This window comes from Antedon bifida, chromosome 3 (genome assembly GCF_963402885.1).
Source record: "Antedon bifida chromosome 3, ecAntBifi1.1, whole genome shotgun sequence".
NCBI classification, from domain to species: domain Eukaryota; kingdom Metazoa; phylum Echinodermata; class Crinoidea; order Comatulida; family Antedonidae; genus Antedon; species Antedon bifida.
The window spans coordinates 26,946,716-26,970,076 of NC_136228.1; the positions used below are offsets into that span (position 1 = coordinate 26,946,716).

Sequence of the window (23,361 nt, forward strand, 5' to 3'; positions counted from 1 at the left end):
TACAGTAATAATTATTGACATTGAAGTTGGAACCTTTTACCCTAATCCTAAGTCATAAGGAATCGTGGAAGGCCGGATAGCAACGACATCCGGCCGTCTCATTAGACAGTACCTTGTTAACGATACGGATTGGGTTACCAATAACAGGCATACACAATTATGTTTATGGTTTTTTAGCAATCATCGTATGAAAACTGCCGTGTCCTCCTACAGATTTGCATTGGAAATCAACAAATCCATGTTGTTCCAATAATTGACGGTACTCTGTCTCAGTTCTTTCTCTTCCAGACATTTCAACCATCATATTCATGTTCAAGAAGAGCGTTTCTAGAGGGCCAGTTTTAGTCTCGTTCAGTAGATGTTCTGCTATCAACACAGCACCACCTGTGGGGAAAAGAGACGGCCTATAGTTATAGCATGGAGGTATAGCTGCTCAGTTCAATAATATTTTATTGAATGAATTGAAGGATACTATTTTTGGGAAGATTTCGCAGCTGTCATAGTGATAGTGCTTTAACTTGTTTAACAAAATGTATCAAGGTATCAGATATAATTCGTCCTTAGAAAATAAGGAAATTGGATTAGGCCCTGTAACAATGGCTACCATGATCAGCACATTTTTTTTTGTATCCAATTAAGCCAGAAATCATGAATATTATTTATTCATTACCTTAATTATTTTCTATTATAAAGAATTGCTAGATAGATGATCTACTTCCTAAATATACTGAAACCTAACCCTCTAAATAATCTCTCTCAACTACTAAAAAAAAACATGTTCTTGAAAGAACTCGCCCTCTATCATGTTCCATATTATGTCATAATTATTCTAATGAATTATTCATGACTTCTGGCTTATTTTGATAGGAAAAAAAATAATGCCACCGGGAATTTCCTACTCTTTTCGAATTACATGTACGATATTGTATGTACATCTGAAGGACACTATGACAGACAGGTCTAACCAAACAATATGCACAGTCCGATATTCTAAACTCCATGGCCAATTACCAGATTTCAAATATTTGAAAGTCCTCTGCAGTAGCTGATGCACTTTCTCATCTTCCCAATCATGAATAATTCTTGCAAAAGTATACAAGTTTGCTGGAGGAAATTCATCTTGAAAAATATCCCCAACAACAAACTTGACCCTTTGTCTTTGAGTGTCGTCTGGTGTAATTTTCTTAGCCTCTTCAACAGCATAAGCCAAGTCAAACACTGTTACAGTTGCGTCTGGATATTCAGATGCTAAGGCGTATGCTAATGCCCCAGAACCACCTGCATAAAGAAGAATGATAATGTAGTAGTGCTATAACTAAAATTAATATCCTGTTCATTAAGATATCGAAAAGAAAATACCTCCTAAATCGCATATCTCACAGAAAGATGAAAGATCGAATGTTTTTGCAACCCCAGGAGAGGTAATTGAAGATATCTGATGCATAAACTGTAGAAACGTTGCCGAGTATATATCTGATTTATAAATATTATTCTCCAATGTAACCTAAAGAAAGGGAAAATGAGTTTTCAGTTGTGTTATATGTGCCTTGGTGGTTTTGTGGTGTAACAGATAGAAATATTGTTTTAAATGTCAGAAATTGAGGCGCACAAACAGCCTGTCTGGCTGACATTCTTTGTGTATTTTGTCACCACGACAAAAATAATTCAACAAATAATTCATGGTATAATAGTATAAAGCTTAAATTTAAAACGTATAGTGTAATTTATAAGTTGAATGTCCGGTCATAAATTTATATATACTCATTCACGCCATATTAGGTGAAGTCTTCGGTTCACGTGAAACACACAGAGATATCTGTACACGGCGGTGTTATTAAAACAAAATACAATAATTATACTAATATTCTTACATCAAAACCAAATGCATGTTTGTAAGCTTCTGTGTGATTGCCAGTCTTGATTATTGTCATCAAATGCTGGTACAAGGGGTATTTGATACGGGAAGCATGCATAATAGCCCCTACCATGCTATTAGGCGTACTTGATTGCAGAAATGTTGCAATCTGAGGAAGATTCTTGTAAATTGCTAAATAAAAAATGAAAAATAAAAAATTCAGATCTTCGTAACTCAGATAGGTTATTCATGTCCCTGCTTAAAAAATAATTATACCCCTAGTGTAAATAGCACGCAATGTTATTATTGGTTCCACCAGTTATCGTACGCGCTGCCTAGCAAGCTTCGAATCTACAAGAGATGCATTCATTTGCTTACCAGTTTTTGATTCAGATTTAAAATCTTTTTTAATAAGTTTTATTCCAGCGACAAAGTCGAGAATTCTTTCCGTTGCCTCCAGATTGAGTTCCTTCCTGCTGGCTATTTCATTGGCTGTCATTCCATTTGGATGCGTCGCCAGGAGATCATACAATTGCAGTTCAGTTGTCACAAATAACACCTTAAACAAATGTAATCCTAATAGGCCTAAGTATATTTGAAATCGTATAACAAACATAGGATACCAATTTTAGCTTGCTACGTCATTTAAAGATCAATTAAGTTATAAGTCAAATTAATTCAGAAATGGCGGCCATTTTGTTTCTCACATTGTAATTCTAAAAATTGAGTCGGGTAAACAGCAGTTTTGAATTCAACACCCCAAATTCATTACCCTAAAACACATGTTTATTCGCTTTTAACACGAATAATGCCCACAGCAACTTATTAGAGTGGAAATATGACTTTACTATAGCCTATTAAACATGTGGCGGGACGTTTATTCGAGGACATTTCGAGTGGGCGTTTTTTCCAAATGATGTTCTATGGGGGAGTTTATGAGAGGGAGGCGTTTATTCAAAGCAAACGCTTATTCGATTAAATACGGTATGTACAGATTAAACTTATAGAACTCTATAAAATAGCAAAAATATATAACGCCTGGATCTTTGAGAATGCATATTTTATCAGTAAAGTGTGTGTTTTTCGGTTATGCACCATCCACTCGCTTGAAGTATCAAATATAGGCCCTACATATTATATTATATAACACCTACAATTATATATATTGTTTTACAAAAATATTTTACAGTAAAACCAAATATATCGTACGGTTTCAATGTGAATCAAATTTAGGCCTTTATTCAATCTGATTCAAATGACAGGAATCTATTTAGATGTTATATAAAATAAATAATGAATATTCATTCATTCACTATTTGAATATTATTATTTATAAATTATTATTGTAAAACAAGCGGTAAATTTAATTAAAGTAAATTTAACAAAAACAACAATAATAATAAAAACCTGTGATTTTTCAAAACCATTATTAATATCCACAAGAACGGTAGGCCACAGTCTTGAATTAGTTTCGTTTTCCATGCTGGTCTTGTACAATACCACGCAGTATACAAATTGAAAGTTCTATAGGCCACCGTCGTCGAAACACGATTTGAAATATGAATAAAAGTATCATGTGATAATAAAATCGGCTGGTTCCTTTGGCATCACATCAACTTCCAATTCTAACAACAGGCTATTATACTTTTTTTTTGGTATGAAGATGACAGCAGTTCAGGGTCTGTAATCTGCTGAAACAAGCAAGCAAGATTAATAGTAAAAGACTTCTTGATTTGAGGTCAACTTTTCAGTACAAAGTCATCCTTCCTTAGGCTTAATAAGTAATAATGTGTACCTTTTATGGCAACAGCCGTAAATTCGATAACATATTTTTTAAGCCTCATCATAAAAAATAGACGACACTGAAAGACAAAAGGTCAAGTTTGTTTGATTTTTTTCAAGATGAATTTCCTTCAGCTAGCTTGTATACCTTTGCAAGAGTTATTATTACTAAATGGTACCTACAATCGCTTCGCTCGCGTACCATCTAGTAATAATAACTCTTGCTTATCGAATACACAGTAATTTCAGCGTTAACTATAATACATTTTCGTTTACACAAACGAATAAATAAACACGATGGTTTCTGTAACCAAAATTAGAACCCTGGGAATTACTTTTGTGTACTTTTTTTGATCAATTTAAATTATTTTGTTTAAATAGTTAGGCCTAATTATCTAACATTTCCAGTGCATTAAACTGTTTTAGTAATTTTTAGTAATTATAACACTTATCGTAACCTATCTATTACGATTTGTAATATGCACAATTTTCATTAATATTTATTTCTCTATTAATACAGATGTAAGTTTTTCTTATACATACATTAAGATATAATAATAATTATAATTATAAAACAAAATTATATTTTCATAGCTATATACAAGTATTTCAACTCAAATATCCATAACAAAATAATTATAATTTTTAATTAATACCGATTACCAATATGTTATACTTTAAACATGTTCATAGCATTTCACATTAAATTTAAGTATAAATTGTTAATATACACATATAATATATAAATATAATAAGTGTTATTCTTAGTGTTGTAACTTTTAATTGTGTCTGGTACAATAGCCTGACTTATATTAGAAAATGTTATTTTAATCGTTATTAAATTTTATATATATACAAAGCAAAAATGTGAGTTACAACGGGAAGTTAAAGTATATTATAGAAGTTTGGAACAATTTGCCATTTTTCTGGGAAAACCAATACGAATTTTATAGAAAGTGGTATGGACTAAGTAGTTTGTTTTACTATGTTAACAAATCTGTGTTTTTAGTAGTTAATGGATGTTGTGTAATAATGTAAGCATTAAATTTCAAATATCAAAAGAAAAAAAAATTAAGCTAGAATATGCACTGTCCGTGTTCTGTTTAAAAAACAACAACAAAATAAGAAAGAAACTTGACCGTATAATGAAAACTGCAAATAAAATAATAGCTAGAAATATCAATGTCATTGATGTAATATACAGGCGTGATGTTATTAGCCAAAAGAAAATAATGGAGGATAGCTCACACACGTTAAATAATAAATATGTAGTTAATAATTCAGGTAGAATCCGTCCTTTAAAGATGTAGGCCTATTGTCCCCCAAAAACATGAAAAATAAAGATTAATTAAATCAGACTTTGAATGTTTCACCTATAAATTGACAAAATAATCTCTAGCCATCTTTGAGCGAGCGCGTTATAGTCCAAGAGCATTAGTTCATAAGTATAGGCAGACCCGGACATTTCTGGTAACAAGCTGATTTTTTCGGAAAAGGTCCAGAACTATGATTGGAACATCATACTAAAAGTCCTGAAAAATCCTCCTTGTGCTCTCCGAGAAATCCAAGATGGCGTCCAAAATGGCTGCCATTTTAATTAGTCTATAACTTTGTAACCGCTTGTCGTAGAGTATTGATTTTGGTGTCAAATAGTTCACAGTATATACATTCCTATTTGCTCTAACAGAAAATGTTGTCAAAAAATGGCCGCTACTACAGTTTCTGGTAGTTTGACCTTTGACCTGGTCTTATCATATCTCGGTAATGGCTTGTCATAGAGAATTGAGATTAGGCCCAAATTGTTCAGAACATGCATATTTATATTTGGTGTAATAAAATATTTTATCCCAAAATGACCGGAAGTGAGGTTATTGACCTCTTATTGACCTATTCAAATATATTTTACCGTATCTCAAGAAATATTTATCGTATAGCGTTACTGTTGGTGTCAAATTGTTTGGAACATATACATTTCTATTTAGTCTAATACAAAAGTTTGCCCTAAAATGCTCGGAAGTAAGTTAAATTATTGAAAATTTAAAAAATCAAAGAGTTGCATAGGCAGAGTATATGAATACTGTAGATAAAATCAAAAACAAAGTTTTAACTCTGCCTTAAAACATGTTTTGGGCATAGCACATCATCAGGTAAACTGAATTGTTACAAAAAGAAAATATAAAGTGAATAAATTACAAAGAACAACTGTCAGGCTAATCAAAGTTGGTTAAGTAAACAAAAGACAATTGGAAAATAACTATGTACATGGCACATATCCAGATTGTCAAAAACAAATGTCCAAGACCCTTTATCTGCAATTTTTAGATTAGATTTTTAAACGCGACTCTATAGCTCACGATGTCGGTTGGTAAACACTAACTAGTATTCATATTTTTTCGTTATTTTGACACTGGATATTAATACTTGGAGGCAAATATAAATGTTTTAAAAAGAATGTTGAACATTTTTAAACATTTTCAGCAATTTCGGTTAGTCGGTCGGTCGGTCGGTAAACACTAACTCATATTCATATTAATTTTTCGTTATTTTGACACTCGATATTAATACTTGGAGGCAAATATAAATGTTTTTAAAATTTTATCAACATTTTCAAACATTTTCAGCAATTTCGGTCGGTCGGTAGGTCGGTCGGTCAGTAAACAATAACTCAAATTTGCACACGCGCATGTGTGTTGACTTATTAAAAATAATGCATTTTGAAACATTCCTTGTTTTAAATGTTCGTTATATGGTTTATTTATGATAAAAAGAGAATGTACCCTAGGTATTTCGCATCAAACACCCTTTACCCAGCATGCATAGATTTTTTTTTCAGATTCAGATTTTATTTGGTACTTGTGAAATCCATGAAAAATAGATTGAAAGACACGGGCAATGATCCCGGTACCTCTAACATACTAAGTGAGCGCTCTACCATTTGGGCTAGTCCCCCAGTTACATATTTAACTGTTCACAAAGATGAACAAATTATCGCCATATGCCCTATAGGATTTATTATATATTGAAAATAATGCATAATAAGGGTCTTTAAATCTCTGTAACATTTATCAGCAGCATTCTGTTACAGTCATTCATGCATCTTCAACATCTTGGTGTTTGTTGCTTTTTTCACATCATTATCATCATGTTCATCTGTATGGGTGTTGTTGCATGTTTGCCCAAACAGTTATGACGTTAATTTGTTTTCATCTTTAAACAGTTAAAAAGTTAAAGTCTAGGCTTGCCAGTTAGAGAACATTCAAGAGTGCATTCTCTTTTAAAACAAGGAATGACCTGGTTTCATAAAAAATAAAATGGTCTTTACATTTGTTTTTGACAATCCGGAGTATAATATATGCCATGTACATAGTGTTTAAAATGTATATGACCTACAAATTTCATTTTCACAGTATTTTAAAAGTCTATACATTTCCTAAATTACATAAAAGTTATACTTTTATGAACAAAAATAATTATTGTAATTTCTATAATAAAATAATAAAAATAACGACATGATTTCAACAAAGCACTAATTCCCGTATGTAACGCGATTTAAAGACAAATTAAGCATTTAAAATGTATTCATTGGGTGACATTTTGTAGCAATAACATTTTAACCATAACTAGTATGAGAATTTACGTTTCCCTATTTATTTGGTCGTGTCCATTTTTTGTAACAAGTGTTACCGATATTCTTTGTTCTATCGAAGTAAAATTTACCCTCAAGGTTATTGTTGAAAACAACAAAACACTATTCAACTACCCAATAAAATGTAACGGTTGTTGTGGAAAAACCCATTTTTTGTTTAATTAACCAACTTTGATTAGTTATTGACTTGATATTTTTTTTTTGTAACAATTCACTTTACCTGATGATGTGCTATGCCCAAAACATGTTTTAAGGCAGAGTTAAAACTTTGTTTTTGATTTTATCTACAGTATTCATATACTCTGCCTATGCAGCTCTCTGATTTTTTAAATTTTCAATAATTTAACTTACTTCCGAGCATTTTAGGGCAAATTGTTGTATTAGACTAAATAGAAATGTATATGTTCCAAACAATTTGACACCAAAAGTAACGCTATACGATAAATATTTCTTGAGATACGGTAAAAGATATATGAATAGGTCAGGAAGAGGTCAATAACCTCACTTCCGGTCATTTTGGGATAAAATATTTCATTACACCAAATAAAAATATGCATGTTCTGAACAATTTGGGCCTAATCCCAATTCTTTATGATAAGCCATTACCGAGATATGATAAGACCAGGTCAAAGGTCAAACTGCCAGAAACTGCAGTAGCGACCATTTTTTGACAAAATGTTCTGTTAGAGCCAATAGGAATCGTGAACTATTTGACACCAAAATCAATACTCTATGACAAGCGGTTATAAAGTTATAGATTAATTAAAATGGCAGCCATTTTGGACGCCATCTTGGATTTCTCGGAGAGCACAAGGAGGATTTTTCAGGACTTTTAGTATGATGTTCCAATCATAGTTCTGGACCTTTCCTGAAAAAAATAGCTTGTTACCAGAAATGTCCGGGTCAAACCCTAATGCTCTTGGACTATTAGCTTCCCATTGTAACAGCAGAGAAAGGATTGTGTTTGATGACACCTGTTTGGATCTGTTTAACATAGTTGCCTTGTTTTGTGTAATGATTGCCTGATAAAAAGTTTCAAGCAAGATTAATTGTAAAAGACTTCTTGATTTGAGGCCAACTTTTCAGTACAAAGTCATCCTTCCTTAGGCTTAATAAGTAATAATGTGTACCTTTTATGGCAACAGCCGTACATTCGATAACATATTTTTTAAGTCTCATCATAAAGAATTATTGGCACGTTCTTGGCATCAATAGAGGTCCGTTCATTGGTTTATTCTATACCATTAAACTTAACTTTTAACAAAGCATGGGTGTATATGTAAATTAAATTAAAGTAATTTAACTCTTCACTGGTTACGATAAAGTATACCGATTTAGAACGAAAGTATAAGTTTAAAGTTTACAACATTGCCAATCACTGCATGATTACGACAACTGTGTTACGACAAATGAATGAAATCACCACACTTTCAGAAAGTGTTTTACCTTTTAGGAATCACGCCATGTTGTACCACAAAATGTTATTTTAAACAATCTTCACATTTGCTTTTAGTAACCGTATTATACACATGTTTTGCTTTGCTTACGGAGAATCGCGAAGAAGCTTCAGTAACTGTTAGATAATCATGACAATAATATTATATTGCATAACAATTTTTGTTACAACGCAGTATGTTTGTAATGATGAACAATTCCAATGTGGTTTTAAGTGGTGGATGTACGCCCACGGCCTACGTATATGCGATGGATATGAAAACTGTGAGGATGGATGGGATGAATTCAAGTCAATATCATCGTACTCGAAAATTTACTGGATTTTATATGTTTAATGCCACGGACGACACGATAGTTACGCGAAAATTACTCAGTCAATATCATCGTACTCGAGGATATATACGATTTACGATCCTCGCAGCGGTAGTCATGTGATGCAGTTTCAACCAATCACGTTCACGTATTTACATAGGCTATGTAATATAAATACATAAATAACTATGGTTGCTTGTTATGTAATTTGTTTTTATTTTCTAACCAAAACATTATAAACCCTTAGTACAGTAATAATTATTGACCTTGAAGTTGGAACCTTTTACCCTAATCCTAAGTCATAAGGAATCGTGGAAGGCCGGATAGCAACGACATCCGGCCGTCTCATTAGACAGTACCTTGTTAACGATACGGATTTGGTTACCAATAACAGGCATACACAATTATGTTTATGGTTTTTTAGCAATCATCGTATGAAAACTGCCGTGTCCTCCTACAGATTTGCATTGGAAATCAACAAATCCATGTTGTTCCAATAATTGACGGTACTCTGTCTCAGTTCTTTCTCTTCCAGACATTTCAACCATCATATTCATGTTCAAGAAGAGCGTTTCTAGAGGGCCAGTTTTAGTCTCGTTCAGTAGATGTTCTGCTATCAACACAGCACCACCTGTGGGGAAAAGATAGACGGCCTATAGTTATAGCATGGAGGTGCTGCTCAGTTCAATAATATTTTATTGAATGAATTGAAGGATACTATTTTTGGGAAGATTTCGCAGCTGTCATAGTGATAGTGCTTTAACTTGTTTAACAAAATGTATCAAGGTATCAGATATAATTCGTCCTTAGAAAATAAGGAAATCGGATTAGGCCCTGTAACAATGGCTACCATGATCAGCACATTTTTTTTTTGTATCCAATTAAGCCAGAAATCATGAATATTATTTATTCATTACCTTAATTATTTTCTATTATAAAGAATTGCTAGATAGATGATCTACTTCCTAAATATACTGAAACCTAACCCTCTAAATAATCTCTCTCAACTATTAAAAAAAACATGTTCTTGAAAGAACTCGCCCTCTATCATGTTCCATATTATGTCATAATTATTCTAATGAATTATTCATGATTTCTGGCTTATTTTGATAGGAAAAAAAATAATGCCACCGGGAATTTCCTACTCTTTTCGAATTACATGTACGATATTGTATGTACATCTGAAGGACACTATGACAGACAGGTCTAACCAAACAATATGCACAGTCCGATATTCTAAACTCCATGGCCAATTACCAGATTTCAAATATTTGAAAGTCCTCTGCAGTAGCTGATGCACTTTCTCATCTTCCCAATCATGAATAATTCTTGCAAAAGTATACAAGTTTGCTGGAGGAAATTCATCTTGAAAAATATCCCCAACAACAAACTTGACCTTTTGTCTTTGAGTGTCGTCTGGTGTAATTTTCTTAGCCTCTTCAACAGCATAAGCCAAGTCAAACACTGTTACAGTTGCGTCTGGATATTCAGATGCTAAGGCGTATGCTAATGCCCCAGAACCACCTGCATAAAGAAGAATGATAATGTAGTAGTGCTATAACTAAAATTAACATCCTGTTCATTAAGATATCGAAAAGAAAATACCTCCTAAATCGCATATCTCACAGAAAGATGAAAGATCGAATGTTTTTGCAACCCCAGGAGAGGTAATTGAAGATATCTGATGCATAAACTGTAGAAACGTTGCCGAGTATATATCTGATTTATAAATATTATTCTCCAATGTAACCTAAAGAAAGGGAAAATGAGTTTTCAGTTGTGTTATATGTGCCTTGGTGGTTTTGTGGTGTAACAGATAGAAATATTGTTTTAAATGTCAGAAATTGAGGCGCACAAACAGTCTGGCTGACATTCTTTGTGTATTTTGTCACCACGACAAAAATAATTCAACAAATAATTCATGGTATAATAGTATAAAGCTTAAATTTAAAACGTATAGTGTAATTTATAAGTTGAATGTCCGGTCATAAATTTATATATACTCATTCACGCCATATTAGGTGAAGTCTTCGGTTCACGTGAAACACACAGAGATATCTGTACACGGCGGTGTTATTAAAACAAAATACAATAATTATACTAATATTCTTACATCAAAACCAAATGCATGTTTGTAAGCTTCTGTGTGATTGCCAGTCTTGATTATTGTCATCAAATGCTGGTACAAGGGGTATTTGATACGGGAAGCATGCATAATAGCCCCTACCATGCTATTAGGCGTACTTGATTGCAGAAATGTTGCAATCTGAGGAAGATTCTTGTAAATTGCTAAATAAAAAATGAAAAATAAAAAATTCAGATCTTCGTAACTCAGATAGGTTATTCATGTCCCTGCTTAAAAAATAATTATACCCCTAGTGTAAATAGCACGCAATGTTATTATTGGTTCCACCAGTTATCGTACGCGCTGCCTAGCAAGCTTCGAATCTACAAGAGATGCATTCATTTGCTTACCAGTTTTTGATTCAGATTTAAAATCTTTTTTAATAAGTTTTATTCCAGCGACAAAGTCGAGAATTCTTTCCGTTGCCTCCAGATTGAGTTCCTTCCTGCTGGCTATTTCATTGGCTGTCATTCCATTTGGATGCGTCGCAAGGAGATCATACAATTGCAGTTCAGTTGTCACAAATAACACCTTAAACAAATGTAATCCTAATAGGCCTAAGTATATTTGAAATCGTATAACAAACATAGGATACCAATTTTAGCTTGCTACGTCATTTAAAGATCAATTAAGTTATAAGTCAAATTAATTCAGAAATGGCGGCCATTTTGTTTCTCACATTGTAATTCTAAAAATTGAGTCGGGTAAACAGCAGTTTTGAATTCAGCACCCCAAATTCATTACCCTAAAACACATGTTTATTCGCTTTTAACACGAATAATGCCCACAGCAACTTATTAGAGTGGAAATATGACTTTACTATAGCCTATTAAACATGTGGCGGGACGTTTATTCGAGGACATTTCGAGTGGGCGTTTTTTCCAAATGATGTTCTATGGGGGAGTTTATGAGAGGGAGGCGTTTATTCAAAGCAAACGCTTATTCGATTAAATACGGTATGTACAGATTAAACTTATAGAACTCTATAAAATAGCAAAAATATATAACGCCTGGATCTTTGAGAATGCATATTTTATCAGTAAAGTGTGTGTTTTTCGGTTATGCACCATCCACTCGCTTGAAGTATCAAATATAGGCCCTACATATTATATTATATAACACCTACAATTATATATATTGTTTTACAAAAATATTTTACAGTAAAACCAAATATATCGTACGGTTTCAATGTGAATCAAATTTAGGCCTTTATTCAATCTGATTCAAATGACAGGAATCTATTTAGATGTTATATAAAATAAATAATGAATATTCATTCATTCACTATTTGAATATTATTATTTATAAATTATTATTGTAAAACAAGCGGTAAATTTAATTTAAGTAAATTTAACAAAAACAACAATAATAATAAAAACCTGTGATTTTTCAAAACCATTATTAATATCCACAAGAACGGTAGGCCACAGTCTTGAATTAGTTTCGTTTTCCATGCTGGTCTTGTACAATACCACGCAGTATACAAATTGAAAGTTCTATAGGCCACCGTCGTCGAAACACGATTTGAAATATGAATAAAAGTATCATGTGATAATAAAATCGGCTGGTTCCTTTGGCATCACATCAACTTCCAATTCTAACAACAGGCTATTATACTTTTTTTTTGGTATGAAGATGACAGCAGTTCAGGGTCTGTAATCTGCTGAAACCTGTTTCAAGCAAGATTAATAGTAAAAGACTTCTTGATTTGAGGTCAACTTTTCAGTACAAAGTCATCCTTCCTTAGGCTTAATAAGTAATAATGTGTACCTTTTATGGCAACAGCCGTAAATTCGATAACATATTTTTTAAGCCTCATCATAAAAAATAGACGACACTGAAAGACAAAAGTATGGCAAGCCTCAGCTGTCTGAAGTATTCAAAATATTATATTATTATATCATTTTGTTATTATATTATATATTGTATTGTAATGAATTATACGTTTTGCATTATATTACTTGGTTTTAGCATTATATTATATCTATTTCTAATATATTATGTGAAAAATGTAACAAATTATTGACTTTTTGTATTATATTATTCGGTTTTGGCATTATATTATGAACATTTACTATTATATTATTAATAAAATACATTATATTATAATATAATTGTATTATATTAAACGCATTTACCTTACTTTATAACATACAACATTATTATATTATACGGATTCGTTAGTTATATTATTATTTTGTATGATGTTTATTATACGTCACGACTTATTTCAGTTCTTCTAACTCTTTCTCTCCCTCCCCCTGCTCACTAACAATCAGCGGCAGAATCTGAATTGTGTGACTGTTGAAGAATAACTAATTATCTTTACTACGTACTAGGCCTAGGCCTACTAGGGGATCTAGCCTAGACGTAGCTAGTTAGACAAGTGACCAAGGACCACCGGACAGCTACAACTAATACTACAATACAATAATACTACTACAATAACTAATACTGCTACTACCTAGGCCTAGCTAGTAGAGTACTAGGTAGCTACTACTAGGCTCTAGGGCGTATGTATGATGTTAACTACTAGGCCTAGGCCTACTAGTACTAGGCTAGGCCTAGACTTAAGTTGTAGTAGGCTAGGGCCGGGCCTGCTGCCTTAGGCTAGGCTACTACTACTACTAGGCAGTCAGCCCATGATGGGTACGAGTAAGCCAAAATTTTGGATAAGTAAACCAAAATTTGGGTACGAGCGAGTTGGCATGGGTACGGGTTGACCTGTATCCTTCTAGCTAATTGTACTAGGCCTAGGCCTCAAGTAAGTCTACGCTACCCAGTCCGGCTACAATATGGTTTATTTTGTTTTATAGCTTTATTGATAGCTGGGTTCAAATCTGGGTTGGGATGGCTTTTTCTCATTCAAAAACAGATTTCCTTATCATAATAAAATAATATATGAATTTATTTGTAATATTGTAATGTATACATAATATAAGTAATTGCCATTGCATTTATTATTATTTATTATATATTATACGGTTACCCCTTAATTATACTATAGTATAATTTCCTTGTTATATTTTACAATATTTTCTTCATATTCTACAATTTTGTCTTTCACAGCACAAATTTATCATACTGAATCATCACACACCAAGTCTCATAAATTTCTACTGTATTTGTCCAAGCTACTCCAGCTACATGGTATTGCCTTGAGGCTAAACTACACGGTATACTGGCACTACCATTATTCCTGGCTCGTCAACCTGGACCACATAAGCACAGTTTCAGTTTCAGTTTATTTACCATTTCAATTTCTGAACATAAGAGATGAACAACTTATATGGATGGATAACCGTAAGAGCGAAGCTCGTTTACCGGTCACCCGTTAGTGCAGTAACATTACGGACAACATAAAGACAGGACAAAGGTGCAATACATGTGAACACTTGTGTTTGCAACCCCTTGGATAAAATAATATATTTATATAAAGGAGAAAGTTAGATATTATAATATTTCTTTTCGATCATACAATGATAATTTTAAAATTAATTAAATCCTAAGAAGTCATACTACTGATTCAAAATAGTGACTGACTTACACCCTGTGGTCAAGACTTGCTCTTATGCTTATTTCCTCCAACATACAGAGTACACAGGACTATTTTTATTCATAACTGTTGAATTGCATCCCAATACACAGTACCTATTGGTATTACAGTATAACTAAAAATACAAAGGCAACTAACACAGATAGTTCCATATATACAGTACTCTCTTATAAATAGATGTATCTCTCCAATCTACTCCCAACTACCTAATCTAATAATAGTACTATTAGCATACTACTATACACTTTGTAGACAAGAAGTAAGTTGTATACACCTAGAGGACTTATGGTAGTACAGTCGAACGCCCTCTCACTGGCCCGGTCAACATAATCTATACCTAGATTATTGCAGTAATTAAAGTACATTATTACAGAGATTTTTTTTTTGTTGCAGAGATCAAAGTTATGTGTATAGAAAGCAGTACTCGTATTAAAAACTAAGCAGGTTGTACTCTTGAACGCAAACTGGCAGGATATTTTGAATATTTTTTATTGTTGAAATGAATGGAGTCCTAACTTCATTTTCTACGAACTGGAGACGAAGACATATTATGACCCTTTTATTTAAATTTATTTGAATAGACCTCCATGTAAATTCATTAAAGGCTACATGATTGTTTTATATTTTAATATGTGATACTAATAGTAGAAAATTATTGTGTATAATGAGGACTAAGAATCTGATATTCACTTGCATTCTCATCTTTTTAAAATTTTATTTATAATGCTAGTAATGAGTTTAAAATTTAATTATATTGACTAGTTTTGATAATAATTATGTCCTTATAAATTCATTTACATTTCTTTTGTGGAATATAGTTCATATATTATGTATTAAATAAATTGGTAAGGCCCTGTACTGTTATTATTTAAGGAAAGTTTATATACACTTATTTTATGCCTACCAATATTAGTATAATTGTTTATATAAATATTTTGTCTAATTGCCTTGATTTTTTGTATAGGCCAATGGCATCAATGTTTTTCTCAAAGCAAATTAGCCTAATAATGCCACATTTAGACACATGATTCATTGATTTCTGATATTCTGTACTTGTGTATGCATTACTAAAATAACCTAGTAGTTAATATATTTCATTTGTAATGTATGTATAAACATTCATTTTTTTTTCACATTTTTAAATTTAAACATTATTACAATACCTACCTTTCTGATATTGTTACTATTGTATGATATTTTTTGAGGCAGATTGTTTTCAATAAAAAAAAATTTTAACAAACAATTATTTTGACTTATACTGTACTATGTTAGTTTAGGAGATGAAGTGTGTGTGGGCAGAATCTGGTGTGAGGTGTATATTTGTCACTTTAAGACCTAAATTAGATGTTTTCTGAAGAAAAGAAGTAAAAGGATACGCTTTCAAACAACTCCAAGAAGATTCACACAAAAATAATTACTTTCCAATAAAATAGTATAACAGTGTATATAACAGTACATTGAATAAACTCGAGCGGAAAAATAACGCACATAAAAAAACATTCATTTTCTTGTCGAAAAGTGCCCTCTCTAGTTTTCTATTAATTTATGAATAATTATTATTAATTAATGAGTAATATGAACATATTTTTAACATTCAATGCTGGAAACTGGTTCTACTCCTAACAAAGTTTAATACCTCCAAATTTCATCAACGTATTCAAAGCACTTAAATAAATATCATTTAACATTACAAATCCAGGTTTTGATAGAATTTTGCTTAAAAACATATACAAAAAACATCGATAAAAAATACTTTTCGTATTCAAAAACATTTGATACTTGGTATAAATGTTCAATATAGGTTGCTCCATCCATATTGCAAAAAAAAAATAACTATCAAGCCATATCACTGATTTTTTAAATTTACGTTTTTACAAAATGTACACTTATGAAAGACTATACAATTCCAACTCATTTTTTTCAAGCTAATAACTATTTTGAAAAAACAACCAACAAAAAACGTTCATGAATGCAATTTTGTTTCTGTGAATAGAGCAACCTATAGTGAACATTTATACCAAGTATCATCTGTTTTTGAATACGAAAAGTATTTTTTATCGATGTTTTTTGTATATGTTTTTAAGCAAAATTCTATCCAAAACCCGAATTTTTTATGTTAAATGTGATATTTATTGAAGTGCTTTGAATACGTTGATGAAATTTGGAGGTATGAACCTTTGTTAGGAGTAAAACCAGTTTCCAGCATTGAATGTTAAAAATATGTTCATATTACTCATTGATTAATAATAATTATTAATAAATTAATAGAAAACTATAGAGGGCACTTTTCGACAAGAATATGAGTGTTTTTTTATGTGCGTTATTTTTCCGCTCGAGTTTATTCAATGTACTGTAATATACACTGTTATACTATTTTATTGGAAAGTAATTATTTTTGTGTGAATCTTCTTGGAATTGTTTGAAAGCGTATCCTCTTACTTCTTTTCTTCAGAAAACATCTAATTTAGGTCTTAAAGTGACAAATATACACCTCACACCACCAACCTCCAACACACCAGATGCCCACACACATTTCATATCCTGAACTAACATAGTACAGTATAAGTCAAATTAATTGTTTTAATTTTTTTTTATTGCTGCCTCAAAATATATTATACAATAGTAACAATATCAGAAAGGTAGGTATTGTAATAATTTTTAAATTTAAAAATGTGAAAAAAAACGTAATGTTTATACATACATTACAAATGAAATATATTAACTACTTGGTTATTTTAGTAATGCATACTCAAGTACAGAATATCAGAAATCAATGAATCATGTGTTTAAATGTGGCATTATTAGGCTAATTTGCGTTGAGAAAAACATTGATGCCATTGGCCTATACAAAAAATCAAGGCAATTAGACAAAATATTTATATAAACAATTAATACTAAGTAGGCATAAAATAAGTGTATATAAACTTTCCTTAAATAATAACAGTATAGGGCCTTACCAATTTATTCAATACATAATATATGAACTATATTACACAAAAGAAATAATGATTATCAAAACTAGTCAATATAATTAAATTTTAAACTCATTACCAGCATTATAAATAAAATTTGTAAAAGATGAGAATGCAAGTGAATATCAGATTCTTAGTCCTCATTATACACAATGATTTTCTACTATCACATATTAAAATATAAAACAAACATATAGCCTTTAATGAATTTACATGAAGGTCTATTCAAATAAATTTAAATAAAAGGGTCATAATATGTCTTCGTCTCCAGTTGTTGCAAAGAAGTTAGGATTCCATTCATTTCAACAATAAAAAATATTCAAAATATCCTGCCAGTTTGCGTTCAAGAGTACAACCTGCTTAGTTTTTAATACGAGTACTGCTTTCTATACACATAACTTTGATTTCTGCAACAAAAAAAAAAAAATCTCTGTAATAATGTACTTTAATTACTGTAATAATCTAGGTATAGATTATGTTGACCGGGCCAGTGAGAGGGCGTTCGACTGTACTACCATAAGTCCTCTAGGTGTATACAACTTACTTCTTGTCTACAAAGTGTAAGTAGTATGCTAATAGTACTATTATTAGATTAGGTAGATTGGAGAGATACATCTATTTATAAGAGAGTACTGTATATATGGAACTATCTGTGTTAGCCGCCTTTGTATTTTTAGATATAATACCAATAGGTACTATGTATTGTATGATAAAAAAGAAATATTATAATATCTATCTTTCTCCTTTATATAAAGGAAATTATACTATAGTATAATTAAGGGGTAACCGTATAATATATAATTAATAATAATAAATGCAATGGCAATTAGGGCCTAGGTACTATTACAAATAAATTCATATATTATTTTATTATGATAAGGAACTCTGTTTTAGAATGAGAAAAAGCCGTCCCAACCCAGATTTGAACCCAGCTATCAATAAAGCTATAAAACAAAATAGACCATATTGTAGCCGGACTGGGTAGCGTAGACTTACTTGAGGCCTAGGCCTAGTACGATTAGCTAGAAAGAAGGATACAGGTCAACCCGTACCCATGCCAACTCGCTCGTACCCAAATTTTGGTTTACTTATATCCAAAATTTTGGCTTACTCGTAACCATCATGGGCTGGCTGCCTAGTAGTAGTAGTAGTAGCAGCCTAGCCTAAGGCAGCAGGCCCGGCCCTAGCCTACTACAACTTAAGTCTAGGCCTAGCCAAGCCTAGGCTAGTACTAGTAGGCCTAGGCCTAGTAGTTAACATCATACATACGCCCTAACCCCCTAGAGCCTAGTAGTAGCTAACCTACCTAGTACTCTACTAGCTAGGCCTAAGTATTAGCAGTAGTAGTTATTGCATTAGTAGTATTATTGTATTGTAGTATTAGTTGTAGCTGTCCGGTGGTCCTTGGTCACTTGTCTAACTAGCTACATCTAGGCTAGATCCCCTAGTAGGCCTAGGCTAGGCCTAGTACGTAGTATAGTTATTCTTCAACAGTCACACAATTCAGATTCTGCCGCTGATTGCTAGTGAACAGGGGGAGGGAGAGAAAGAGTTAGAAGAACTGAAATGAGCCGTGACGTATAATAAACATCATACAAAATAATAATATAACTAACGAATCCGTATAATATAATAATGTTGTATGTTATAAAGTAAGGTAAATGGGTTTAATATAATACAATTATATTATAATATAATGTATTTTATTAATAATATAATAGTAAATGTTCATAATATAATGCCAAAACCGAATAATATAATACAAAAAGTCAATAATTTGTTAGGCCTACATTTTTCACATAATATATTAGAAATAGATATAATATAATGCTAAAACCAAGTAATATAATGCAAAACGTATAATTCATTACAATACAATATATAATATAATAAAAAAATGATATAATAATATAATATTTTGAATACTTCAGACAGCTGAGGCTTGCCATATTTATCTGCAATTTTTAGATTAGATTTTTAAACGCGACTCTATAGCTCACGATGTCGGTTGGTAAACACTAACTAGTATTCATATTTTTTCGTTATTTTGACACTGGATATTAATACGTGGAGGCAAATATAAATGTTTTTAAACATTTTAACATTTTCAGCAATTTCGGTTGGTTGGTCAGTCGGTAAACACTAACTCATATTCATATTTTTTCGTTATTTTGACACTGGATATTAATACTTGGAGGCAAATATAAATGTTTTAAAAGAATGTTGAACATTTTTAAACATTTTCAGCAATTTCGGTTAGTCGGTCGGTCGGTCGGTAAACACTAACTCATATTCATATTTTTTCGTTATTTTGACACTCGATATTAATACTTGGAGGCAAATATAAATGTTTTTAAAATGTTATCAACATTTTCAAACATTTTCAGCAATTTCGGTCGGTCGGTAGGTCGGTCGGTCAGTAAACAATAACTCAAATTTGCACACGCGCATGCAGCGATGTATATAGCCTTGTTGACTTATTAAAAATAATGCATTTTGAAACATTCCTTGTTTTAAATGTTCGTTATATGGTTTATTTATGATAAAAAGAGAATGTACCCTAGGTATTTCGCATCAAACACCCTTTACCCAGCATGCATAGATTTTTTTTTCAGATTCAGATTTTATTTGGTACTTGTGAAATCCATGAAAAATAGATTGAAAGACACGGGCAATGATCCCGGTACCTCTAACATACTAAGTGAGCGCTCTACCATTTGGGCTAGTCCCCCAGTTACATATTTAACTGTTCACAAAGATGAAAAAATTATCGCCATATGCCCTATAGGATTTATTATATATTGAAAATAATGCATAATAAGGGTCTTTAAATCTCTGTAACATTTATCAGCAGCATTCTGTTACAGTCATTCATGCATCTTCAACATCTTGGTGTTTGTTGCTTTTTTCACATCATTATCATCATGTTCATCTGTATGGGTGTTGTTGCATGTTTGCCCAAACAGTTATGACGTTAATTTGTTTTCATCTTTAAACAGTTAAAAAGTTAAAGTCTAGGCTTGCCAGTTAGAGAACATTCAAGAGTGCATTCTCTTTTAAAACAAGGAATGACCTGGTTTCATAAAAAATAAAATGGTCTTTACATTTGTTTTTGACAATCCGGAGTATAATATATGCCATGTACATAGTGTTTAAAATGTATATGACCTACAAATTTCATTTTCACAGTATTTTAAAAGTCTATACATTTCCTAAATTCATAAAAGTTATACTTTTATGAACAAAAATAATTATTGTAATTTCTATAATAAAATAATAAAAATAACGACATGATTTCAACAAAGCACTAATTCCCGTATGTAACGCGATTTAAAGACAAATTAAGCATTTAAAATGTATTCATTGGGTGACATTTTGTAGCAATAACATTTTAACCATAACTAGTATGAGAATTTACGTTTCCCTATTTATTTGGTCGTGTCCATTTTTTGTAACAAGTGTTACCGATATTCTTTGTTCTATCGAAGTAAAATTTACCCTCAAGGTTATTGTTGAAAACAACAAAACACTATTCAACTACCCAATAAAATGTAACGGTTGTTGTGGAAAAACCCATTTTTTGTTTAATTAACCAACTTTGATTAGTTATTGACTTGATATTTTTTTTTTTGTAACAATTCACTTTACCTGATGATGTGCTATGCCCAAAACATGTTTTAAGGCAGAGTTAAAACTTTGTTTTTGATTTTATCTACAGTATTCATATACTCTGCCTATGCAGCTCTCTGATTTTTTAAATTTTCAATAATTTAACTTACTTCCGAGCATTTTAGGGCAAATTGTTGTATTAGACTAAATAGAAATGTATATGTTCCAAACAATTTGACACCAAAAGTAACGCTATACGATAAATATTTCTTGAGATACGGTAAAAGATATATGAATAGGTCAGGAAGAGGTCAATAACCTCACTTCCGGTCATTTTGGGATAAAATATTTCATTACACCAAATAAAAATATGCATGTTCTGAACAATTTGGGCCTAATCCCAATTCTTTATGATAAGCCATTACCGAGATATGATAAGACCAGGTCAAAGGTCAAACTGCCAGAAACTGCAGTAGCGACCATTTTTTGACAAAATGTTCTGTTAGAGCCAATAGGAATCGTGAACTATTTGACACCAAAATCAATACTCTATGACAAGCGGTTATAAAGTTATAGATTAATTAAAATGGCAGCCATTTTGGACGCCATCTTGGATTTCTCGGAGAGCACAAGGAGGATTTTTCAGGACTTTTAGTATGATGTTCCAATCATAGTTCTGGACCTTTCCTGAAAAAAATAGCTTGTTACCAGAAATGCCCGGGTCAAACCCTAATGCTCTTGGACTATTAGCTTCCCATTGTAACAGCAGAGAAAGGATTGTGTTTGATGACACCTGTTTGGATCTGTTTAACATAGTTGCCTTGTTTTGTGTAATGATTGCCTGATAAAAAGTTTCAAGCAAGATTAATAGTAAAAGACTTCTTGATTTGAGGCCAACTTTTCAGTACAAAGTCATCCTTCCTTAGGCTTAATAAGTAATAATGTGTACCTTTTATGGCAACAGCCGTACATTCGATAACATATTTTTTAAGTCTCATCATAAAGAATTATTGGCACGTTCTTGGCATCAATAGAGGTCCGTTCATTGGTTTATTCTATACCATTAAACTTAACTTTTAACAAAGCATGGGTGTATATGTAAATTAAATTAAAGTAATTTAACTCTTCACTGGTTACGATAAAGTATACCGATTTAGAACGAAAGTATAAGTTTAAAGTTTACAACATTGCCAATCACTGCATGATTACGACAACTGTGTTACGACAAATGAATGAAATCACCACACTTTCAGAAAGTGTTTTACCTTTTAGGAATCACGCCATGTTGTACCACAAAATGTTATTTTAAACAATCTTCACATTTGCTTTTAGTAACCGTATTATACACATGTTTTGCTTTGCTTACGGAGAATCGCGAAGAAGCTTCAGTAACTGTTAGATAATCATGCAGTCGGAGAGCCGCGTTGGGAAATATGACCGTTATCGCTGAATTTTCGACTTCGCATGACGTCATAAATTTTAGAAGCCCTCTCTCGGCACAGAAGCATCAACGTTTCGCGCGAAAACATTAGCATAAAGTATACGTCATTTAATAGCTGTTTAATAAACATTAGTAGGCGAAAAATTAACCATATATGGTAAGATCAGTTCCTTATATGTTTAAGATGTCGCAGGTCACCTAATTTTCTGAATAATTTGTTGGATTTGTTGTCAGCGACAATTTCTTTCCAAAGTTCGTGTGCGTCCGTCAAAACTGAAGTTTTCTAACAGGTGTTTGTTTACAAATTTTCCATTAGTGGGATTTGCATCCCATACAGTGAATTACCAAAAAACCGACGTATATGGATAGAGTAAGTATCAATAGTCTGTTTTACGTTAAAATTGGCTTGAAACCCTATTTAAGCTTCCTATAGCGAACATTTTAAAAAAGGTCCTCATGTCATATATTGTTACGTCTCGCGGCACTAGTTCCGTCGTGTGTGGTGCATGGTGTGTTGATTGTGAGTTGTTGTAGGTGAGTATATGCACGACCTGGTGGATCGTTGTCGTATTATATCGGCCTAGGCCTAGTAACATGTTCTGTTTATA

The 23,361-nt window shown here is 32.0% G+C and overlaps 3 protein-coding genes across 3 annotated transcripts in view; all 3 read right to left on the bottom strand.

Moving 5' to 3' along the window:
- On the bottom strand, positions 1-9,454 carry LOC144837534 (acetylserotonin O-methyltransferase-like). Its single transcript, XM_078692703.1, has 8 exons — positions 9,410-9,454; positions 3,651-3,717; positions 3,263-3,546; positions 2,234-2,414; positions 1,872-2,047; positions 1,360-1,504; positions 1,012-1,278; positions 1-384 (listed from the first exon to the last, which is right to left on the bottom strand). The coding sequence occupies exons 3-8, from the start codon at positions 3,335-3,337 to the stop codon at positions 164-166; spliced, it is 1,065 nt and encodes a 354-aa protein (XP_078548829.1). The 5' UTR covers positions 3,338-3,546; positions 3,651-3,717; positions 9,410-9,454; the 3' UTR covers positions 1-163.
- Positions 9,247-12,645, bottom strand: LOC144837535 (acetylserotonin O-methyltransferase-like). Its single transcript, XM_078692704.1, has 6 exons — positions 12,555-12,645; positions 11,526-11,723; positions 11,164-11,339; positions 10,656-10,800; positions 10,308-10,574; positions 9,247-9,681 (listed from the first exon to the last, which is right to left on the bottom strand). Exons 2-6 carry the CDS (start codon positions 11,644-11,646, stop codon positions 9,461-9,463), a joined length of 930 nt encoding a protein of 309 aa, XP_078548830.1. The 5' UTR covers positions 11,647-11,723; positions 12,555-12,645; the 3' UTR covers positions 9,247-9,460.
- LOC144837532 (acetylserotonin O-methyltransferase-like) overlaps positions 12,640-23,361 on the bottom strand; it is a 16,722-nt gene continuing 6,000 nt past the window's right edge. Inside the window, exons 7-8 of the transcript XR_013611521.1 lie at positions 12,946-13,012; positions 12,640-12,838 (exon numbers count right to left, since the gene is read on the bottom strand). The gene's annotated coding sequence lies outside the window, so the exon portion shown is untranslated. The remainder of the gene's footprint in view (positions 12,839-12,945; positions 13,013-23,361) is intronic.

Excerpts from the sequence above, each read along its gene's own strand:
- LOC144837535 (XM_078692704.1), bottom strand. The coding sequence starts at position 11,646 with ATGACAGCCAATGAAATAGCCAGCAGGAAGGAACTCAATCTGGAGGCA. Across the intron at positions 11,340-11,525 it reads TAAATCTGAATCAAAAACTG|CAATTTACAAGAATCTTCCT; the intron begins GTAAGCAAATGA and ends TTTTTTATTTAG. Across the intron at positions 10,575-10,655 it reads TGAGATATGCGATTTAGGAG|GTGGTTCTGGGGCATTAGCA; the intron begins GTATTTTCTTTT and ends TTCTTTATGCAG.
- LOC144837534 (XM_078692703.1), bottom strand. The coding sequence starts at position 3,337 with ATGGAAAACGAAACTAATTCAAGACTGTGGCCTACCGTTCTTGTGGAT. Across the intron at positions 2,048-2,233 it reads TAAATCTGAATCAAAAACTG|CAATTTACAAGAATCTTCCT; the intron begins GTAAGCAAATGA and ends TTTTTTATTTAG. Across the intron at positions 385-1,011 it reads TTTCAAATATTTGAAATCTG|GTGGTGCTGTGTTGATAGCA; the intron begins GTAATTGGCCAT and ends TTTTCCCCACAG.